At 38.5% G+C, this 9,086-nt stretch overlaps 1 protein-coding gene across 1 annotated transcript; it reads left to right on the top strand.

Annotated features, from left to right (window-relative positions):
* Positions 1 to 264: 264 nt before the first annotated feature.
* On the top strand, positions 265 to 2,765 carry trhrb (thyrotropin-releasing hormone receptor b). The gene is made up of 2 exons (XM_046059106.1): positions 265 to 1,038; positions 2,340 to 2,765. Exons 1-2 carry the CDS (start codon positions 265 to 267, stop codon positions 2,763 to 2,765), a joined length of 1,200 nt encoding a protein of 399 aa, XP_045915062.1.
* Positions 2,766 to 9,086: the final 6,321 nt, after the last annotated feature.

Genomic DNA, 9,086 nt, shown 5'->3' with positions numbered 1-9,086 from the left:
CGACGCATCGCTTTTTACGCACAACAAGACCGCGAAGTCCGAGCAGCTCTTTGTTACATTATGATAGTTTAATGTGTCGCACACGGCTGGGTACACTTGTGGCGTTTTTTGAGGCCGACATACACTTTTACGGACCCGCAGAGTTGATTGATCTCTCGCTTCAGGCGCGCGTCAAACCGGCTCGGTGCGTCAAGAAGCAACAAGCACGCTGGAAAGTCTACTTTTTATTTAAGATATTTAAGATATTTGAGATAAAACCACAAGATGGAAAACTTTTCAACAGCTCCGGACCTGAACCACACTTGGACGGACTACAGTATCCAGTACAAAGTAATCAGTAGTTTGCTGCTTCTCCTGATTTGTGTTTTAGGACTCGTTGGGAACGTTATGGTCATCCTGGTGGTCCTCACTACCAAACACATGAGGACTCCGACCAACTGCTACCTGGTGAGTTTGGCTGTGGCTGATATGATGGTGCTGACAGCGGCTGGTTTACCGTCCATCACAGATAGTATCTTTGGATCTTGGGTGTTCGGCCACTATGGGTGCCTCTGCATCACCTACTTTCAGTATCTCGGGATCAACGCCTCCTCTTGTTCCATAACAGCGTTCACCATAGAGAGATACATCGCTATCTGCCACCCGATTAAAGCTCAATTTCTGTGCACCCTGTCCAGAGCAAAGAAGATCATTTTGTTCGTTTGGACTTTTACTTCTCTTTACTGTGTGATGTGGTTCTACCTATCAGACATCCAGGAGATGGTGTACGAGAACATCACCATCGTCACATGTGGCTACAGAGTCTCGAGGAAGCACTATTTACCCATTTACTTTTTTGATTTCGGCGTCTTTTTCGTGTTGCCGCTGCTGCTCTCTGCGGTTTTGTACGGACTCATCGCCAGGATCCTCTTCCTCAACCCGCTGCCCTCCGATGCCAAAGACAAGAAGAAGAACGGACAGAACAACAACACCACCAATAAGAGAACCAGCTGCAAAAACTCCCGTCACTCCAGCTCCACCGCGACCTCCCGCAGACAGGTGGGTGGCGTGTGAGCCTGCAGAGGATGACAGTCAGGCTGGCATCGTTTACATGTCCGCAGGCTTGTCCTTAAACTGCAGTCATTTGGTCACACATTGAGCGTTAATTGACTTCAGTAACTAATCAAAATACTTCTTCCATCACTGTAAATAAAAAGAATGAAACATTTTATTAACTGAACAAATTAACTAGTCTTGAAAGATGAGTAAAGCAGAACAATTAAACAAAAAGCTCACTAAATTTAAGAAAATTATTAATATCGTTTAGTATTAGAATTAATATTATTAGAGTAGAGTCATACAGTACTGAATGGCTTTCGATGAATATCTGTTGTGTTGCACGTCTTTACATTTCTATTATTAGTTCACAAATCCGATGGTGAAGTTCCTAACATAATAAACATAAACATAATTATAGAGGCAAATTGTGATTCATTTGTTAGAAAAACACATTTTAATCAGACTTTAAGGGGGCCTTTCACCCAAATCACAAAAAAATTAATGATTGCATGAATGAATAGGCTAAATAAATACATTTATAAATCATTGCTGCAACTAACAGTTATTTTCATAGATTAATCTGGTGGTTTTCAATTTACTGTTTTGTCTGCAAGATAAGCTCAAAGTCCAAATTTATTATTCAAATGTTTGTTTTGTTTGACCAACAGTCCAAATCCCCAAAATATTTGGTTATATTTAGTACCATAGAATACTAAAAGAAAAAAGCAAATATTCATATTTGAGAAGCTACAATCACAATCCTTTCTGTTAAAAAAAAAACAACTTATGAAAACATAAAAAGGGTCAGCACACTCTAGCTCCCTTAAGTGCAATTTATTAGCACATCCACCAGTGACATTTCCAAGCTCATGCTCTTCTTCAGACAAAAAAAAAGACAAAGAAAAAGAAAAACACTTAACAATAACTTTTTTGATCAATTGATTGTTCCAGCTCCATAAATGAAAAAATATATATATATACACATCATCTCTACTGGAGTTGAGCCAAGTAGTTAGTTTTGATTTCCTGTACTAGAACTGTTTTTGTTTTTGTTTGGGTGAACTGACCCTTTAAAACTGAGCTTACAAAAGGCCCGAACTCCCTCATTGTCAATTAAAAAATAAATAGCCATTTTTATATGTCTATTAACTTAACACCATGAAGAGTAAGAGAAAATAGATGTCCATATCTGTAATTTGTATTTACTTGTTAACAGCTCAACAGTATTGATTTGGTCTCTATGGACTCTTCCGGGAGCTTTACTGCAGCAGCAGCTCTCATATTTCTCCTTGTTGCTACAGGTGACCAAGATGCTGGCTGTGGTGGTGATCCTGTTCGCCATGCTCTGGATGCCTTACCGCACCCTGGTGGTGGTCAACTCCTTCCTGGACAGGGCCTACCTGGACAACTGGTTTCTGCTCTTCTGCCGGATCTGCATCTACCTCAACAGCGCCATCAACCCGGTCATCTACAACGCCATGTCTCAAAAGTTTCGCGCTGCTTTCCGCAAGATCTGCCGCTGCGGGAGGAAAGGCTCAGACAAACCCGCCACTTACAGTGTGGCACTCACCTACAGCGCAGTCAAGGATACGTCGATGGTGGAGAGCACTGATCACTTCACAACAGAGCTGGAGGAGCTCACTGTCACAGATGAACTGCTGTCTGATCAGAAAATGATGTTCCCAGACCCATGTGTGTATGGAAAGGTGAATTTCAGCGACGCCTGAGGTTCATTTGACACCAGAGAGATGATTCTGATAGTCAATGGAGAGTTAAAGAGTATGAAAAGGTTGCCTAATGGAGTATGTTAAGTGGGAATATTGTTTCCTGAGTGCCTGCTGACCTTTTGAAAGTCAGGCATCTGTAGCTAGAGATGTAAACACAGATTACCGCCACTGATGCATAATGACAGTCTTTGAGGCACACAGCCAAACTCTTGCTCTTTGTTGTCAATGATCCAGGACATTGTAAAGCAACACCGACAGATAAGCCCTCTTTTATCGAAAAGCTGTTATCTTATCTTGGCCCTACCCACGTAATATACAGTGTACGACTCAATAATACATGAATGTGAACAGACACACCGTTCCCACTTCAAATACATGTGTTGTATGTTGTGAACTCCAATACCCAGAAACCCTGCAGCATCAGTCAGTAAACAGCCCTGGACACATTCATATTTTCCAACACAGCCGGTAATGTTATAATACCAAAGCATACCAAAGACATCACAGAAGCAAGAAGAATTTAGCTTGGAAATGTGGAATTCAGTCTTGATTCAACATTTTCCCAGAGTAAATTGACTGTACTATACATGCTAAAAGTCAGGATGGGTTAATTTCCTCAGCTTCAGACAGACTTTGGGGTTTAAGCTGAAAAAAGGGGTTATTTTCATCCTAAAATACCTTCACCCTGAGCAGCTTTGATAACTGTACCATCCTGCACTCCTGATGTTTTATGGGTGGGTGGTCCATTAAAGGGTGAGTCACACCTGAACCTTCACGGGCAAAACAGGCCCTATTTTTGCTCTAAAGGATATGGCCTCGAGCACAATGTGAGAACCAAGACAGACTGTGTGGTCTGGAGACGGTCTTTTCATTGGTATGTTGAGTTTTTCTACAGTAAGTGTTCACTGAAAGAGACGGGAATACAAAAGTACATAAAGCACTTTGGAACTTGAATTTTAAAAAGTGCCATAATGAAGCTTACATGTGTTCCTACAGCTCCCACAGTATCATCCTGTTTCTAATAAGGCATCACTTATTGTGGGTTTATAAGTTGTAACTAATGGCTTCATTTATAGGCAGGAAATTATTTTATAATGCTTTATAGATTGGTATTAAGCCATTTATTTTATAACAACTTTTGCGTTGTCTGATATTAGTTTGGTTGCTGTGTGTTATAGCATTACTTGATTAGTCTTTTTATGTTGCTTTTTAAAGGAATATTATTCAAGATTTTCATGAACTCAAACCTGTCTTTTCAATATCGTCGACATTTTTTCAATAGTCAGTCAATGTATTTGCATTCAGTAATTATCTTTCTAAATAGTAGTTATAATTGTTAGTGGGTGAGTGCACCACTCCCGCATAGGATTCAATTTGTCTACCTACGCATGAGGTATTCACAGGAAATGATGCATGTATGTAATCTTTAATTACTGTTTGTAGTTGGAGCTAGAGCTTTATTGGTGGGGTTAAGAATGGGGACATCATTTTCTTATGTTAACGCTAGAATCGATTCAAAACAAGTATGGCACTGTAGTTGTGAATGAGATGGATGCAGCAAGTCGACTATAATAACTGGAAATTACATATTTCTTTGTTAGTTGTTCCTAGTGAGCGCTGTGAGTCACCACTGATTGGTTAGCGCAAAATAAGCCCTCCTTCAAACAAGAAAAAGAATATGAATAGTTTACCTACTTTCCATCAGGAAACGGCCTACATACAATTTACACGTTCTATTCTTCTAACAACTTATTAATTTTTCCAAATTTTTAGGCTATTGTTGTGAAATAGGCTCTAAAGATCTTAACACCAGGCTGAAAAGCAGTTTCACTGCCCTCTCTGGTTTAAAGCTGCACCTGTAAAAACACCCACCGGTGATGTCACAGTGCACTCACACAGCCTTGAGCGCACTTTACATCACTGCAGCAAGGTGAGAAAAGTTAAACCTCTGAAGGTCAGGACAGACATGACTTTCACTGCGGTGAAGTTCCTTCTTAAAACCTTATAAATTAATGTATTACTACATTTACTAACGATGGCTTACTTTATAAAGTAAGAAAATCACAATCCTTTATTGACAACTTTCTCAGTCAAGTCTAAAGTTATAAACATTAATAAACAGTTTACACATATCAGCCTTAGTAACAACTCATAAACCCTTTATAAAATATGCCTTATTAGACAACGGTACCTCTCTCAATTATACTTTTAAAAAACATACATTTGTTTGAGCAGCAGCAGTGGTTGTTAACCTCAACAATTTACAGTGTGAAATTCTGTATATAGTGTTACAGAGATTTAGTGTTACATAAAGATGTTGAGATATTTCAGCTGCAGCACTATAAGATACATCTAAGCATCAGTGTTGACATTGAGGCAAAGTGAAGTGAATGTTTTGGTCAGTTTTCTGTATCATGTGAACTGTGAATTTAACAAACCATTGCTTTTGCTGATCGCTTTTCAGTTGTGAAAGTCGTCAGTGAGCCGGTGAACATGGCTGGATGGACGTGTGATGTTTAGATAAGCTGATGTTGTGTGGTGTTTTCTTACAGATCAGTGACTGTTGCACAGTCTACCACACAGGGGAATATAATTGGGCAGCAGCAGACACAGCAGAGGAAGATGAAGCCCTTGCTATCAAACACGGTTTTGTACGTGGAAAATGACAAATAACAGCTGTAGTGTTTGTTTAATGATTGTAACAATACTGTACATGCCTTGTGTATATATTTCTGCACTTGTGTATGTTCCCTGTGCATTTAAAGTGATTGTTATTTATGGTAACTGTTTGTAAGAGAAGAGGAGTTATCTGTATATTTTTGTGCCACTGTTGCTTTCATTATTGTCCGATAAAACATTACAAATATTATTTTGCTACGTACAATTTGGAATCTGCTATCTTGCTTTTCAGAATAATCTGGTCCTGTGAGTATGTGTGATGGTTATCTAAGTGATAATTTGTAAATTTTATCTTTATGTTCCAAATAAAAGTTCTTTCTTGAATTACAGTGAATTATTTGAGACTCTTTTTCTCCTTTTTGAGACCACCCACACTTAGCAGGATTGGGCTTTAGTCAAAAGGGTAGGAGGGAAGAGATTCAAAACGACAAATCCAAAGCTCCTGAAATGAAATATCTTTTAAGGAGGTTAAGATTTTTGGTCTGCCCCAAAGTGGCCAAAATGTAATCAAGCAACATTGCTTGATCATTTAATTTATCTAGCTACATCCCTACTTACTACTCATGACTGTAGATAGTGTGTATGATTCGACTATAAATTTTTCTTATTTTTAAACTTATATTCCACAGAGACAAAAAATCATTTTAATGTAGAGTTTTATTCAGCTCCTTTGGCATCTGACTTTGACAGTATGGAAATTTGCTGATAGTATATAAATATGTCAGACCAGAGCTCCCATTTCCTCCATCACTTTATATTAGACATAACAATAACACTCATTTTCAAACGGATACCCTCGCTACATTTACACATTACAGTTACCTTAAGAGAATACATGAAAACATAAACACCAAATTTCTCACCAATAAATGTAAATTCTGCTGTCATATCTATCACCCAATATAAACTCAGCATGTGAACAGTTTCAGTTAACCACTAATTTATGGCCATCACCAGGACTAAACTGCCTGAGTGGAATTTCAAAAAGCTCCATACAATTTATCTGGAGTGTAAATAATGTTTTGAGCCCTCGCCTCCTGTACGGATCCAGACCTTAGAAACAAGAAAGACAGCCCACAGAGAGTCTTAACCAGTTATTACTATACACAGATCTTGGTCTCACTTAAAATAATGGTACTAAGTGGTACTGTACTTGTATCAGAAATCAGAATCAGAATGAGAAATACTTTATTGATCCCGAGGGGAAATTCTGTATAGCGCCTTTCTAGTCTTTCCGACCACTCAAAGCGCTTTTACACTACATCACATAAACCCCATTCACACACATCCATGCACTAAGGCAGAGGCTAAGGTATATATCTGCCATCACAAACAAAAATACACATTCAATACACATTCACACATCGATCATTATCTTGCACAAGGATACTTTGATAAGCAGACTCGAACGACCTTCAGATAAGTGGACGACCGCTCTACCCCCTGAGCCACAGCAGTGGGTTAGATTAAAGAATAAATGTATTTAGTCCACAATGGCATATTTAGAGGGCCAGTTCACAGAAATAACCCCCGGTGGTATTTAGCCATGCAGATAGTTTCAGATTATTATTCTGAGGCTGAGATATCTCTTTAGATATGACTCATTAGCCCAAAACAAAGGAGGTGAATATAATTTTGTTTGTAGTCCTTGAAGCATCGCAGTGACATTTGAACTAGCCTACGAAGAGCCTACAGCCATGCTAAGGCATGCGGCACTGTGAAGCTAGCTGGACAGCAGTTATTTGAGCTAAATGCTAACAGCAGAATATTGATATACAATGACAATGCTAACATGCTAATGTTTCGGGGGTGAAGTTTACCATGTTTGACATCTTAGCTTAGCATATTTGCATACAGCTCATAAACATATTAGGATAGTAAAGTGCTGATTAGCACTAAACACAAAGCTAAACCTGATGAGGATTTGTTTAGTATTCAATCAACCACAGAATCAACAACAAACTTTAACGTCACTAAGTGTCAGTTGTAGATCTCGTGCTGTGTTTGATGCTCTGTTGACGATTGTATGTTGTTCCTCAAATGTAAGTCGCTTTTGATAAAAGCGTCTGCCAAATGAGTAATTGTAAATGTAAAAGAAACGTCAGAGGATCACCTGAGTCATTCAAACTTCTAGATAACTTGAGCAAAGCAAATTTCATGGCAATCCATTCAAAAGTTATCAAATATTTCACTCAAAACCAAAAACGTCAACCTCATGGTAATGCTATGGAAAAAACAAGGTATCACCTCTTCTGAGAACTGTAAAAAACAAAAAAAAAAGAAGAGATAATTCAATCTTGACCTCAAGTCAAGAAATTAGTAGGGCAAAAAATTTAACCGCCCTGTTTTTCCAGAAAAAAAAAAAATTGTTAAAAAGTTGTTACTGTACTTCCAGGTACTGCTGGCTAATCTACAGAACACTCTTGATAAGTCAGATATTAACAATTTCTTTAGTAGAAAGCAGTTCAATTGATATCAGTATTGATACAGTAGATGGAAAATGTCTTGTAATTTGGGTGAACTGACCCTTTATAAAAGCAGAGCTACAGGACACAAATAAACTCTTGTATCTGCAAACATCGGCTGCACTTGTGAAATGTGAAATGTACAGTAAGATAGGTGTTTGGATTGACCTGCAGGAAAACTATTTTGTGCAAAATCAATCAATATGTGTTTTCAAGCACTTACCACCTGTAATGATCTTTTTTGTGAGACTTTGGCATTGATCTGGATCCTGAGTGGGTTGTAAGAAAAAGACAGATGAGACTGTTATTTGACGCATAAACATAAAAAAATAACCTATAATCAATTAACACAAAAACACATCATATTACATATAACCCAACTCTGATGAGGCCCTAATGTGCTGAGGCTTATAATTAAATTTTCATATGAATTGTTTATATTTTGATGATCTCTGTTGGTGGCGGGCAAAATGTAAAACTGATTCAAAACTGACTCTGTTACCTTTTTTCTGTTACCTTTTTTACGACTGTTACCATCAACACTACTATAAATATCTGTACCATTTTTCATTTAGTCTATAGCAACATCACCTTTACTGTCTGTACCTCTGTGTGTATATTGTGTAGGCTGCTCTCCCTCTCTCTCTCTCTCTCTCTCACCCCAACCGGTCGAGGCAGATGGCCGCCCACCCTGAGCCATGGTTCTGCTCGAGGTTTCTGCCTCTTAAAAGGAAGTTTTTCCTTGCCTCTGTCGCCTAGTGCTGCTCTTGGTGGGAACTGTTGGGCTTCTGTAAATAGCATCATAGAGCACGGTCTAGACCTGCTCTTTTATGAAAAGCGCTGTGAGATAACTGTTGTTGTAATTTGGCGCTATATAAATAAAATTGAATTGAATTGAATTGAATTGAATTTAACCTTCTAAACAACAGAGATGGATGTCAAGGCGTGACAAGGAGGGAAGTCAGCTGTAAGGGAAAGTGGAAAAAGGTGAAGGATAATTAGTTTTTTTTATTAGCTTAGCACAAAGACTGGGAACAGCTAGCTTGAGCAGTGGAGTGCTTGGATGGAGCATTGATCATGCCTTCTTGAAAATTGAGGGCTTCAACTGGCATCAGGTTTGGGAGTTGAGTTTCAGTCCATTTTCAACCTGAAAAGGTACAACTATCTCATCCTTAAT

This window comes from Micropterus dolomieu, linkage group LG09, assembly GCF_021292245.1.
Source record: "Micropterus dolomieu isolate WLL.071019.BEF.003 ecotype Adirondacks linkage group LG09, ASM2129224v1, whole genome shotgun sequence".
In the NCBI taxonomy this organism is placed as follows: domain Eukaryota; kingdom Metazoa; phylum Chordata; class Actinopteri; order Centrarchiformes; family Centrarchidae; genus Micropterus; species Micropterus dolomieu.
Note: the sequence above shows the minus strand (reverse complement) of the source record. Positions and strands in the feature narration are given on the sequence as shown.

What these genes read in the sequence shown, in the direction of transcription:
- trhrb (XM_046059106.1), top strand. Translation starts at nt 265, where the DNA reads ATGGAAAACTTTTCAACAGCTCCGGACCTGAACCACACTTGGACGGAC. An exon ending in CCGCGACCTCCCGCAGACAG is followed by an intron (nt 1,039 to 2,339) that starts GTGGGTGGCGTG and finishes TTGTTGCTACAG; the next exon opens with GTGACCAAGATGCTGGCTGT.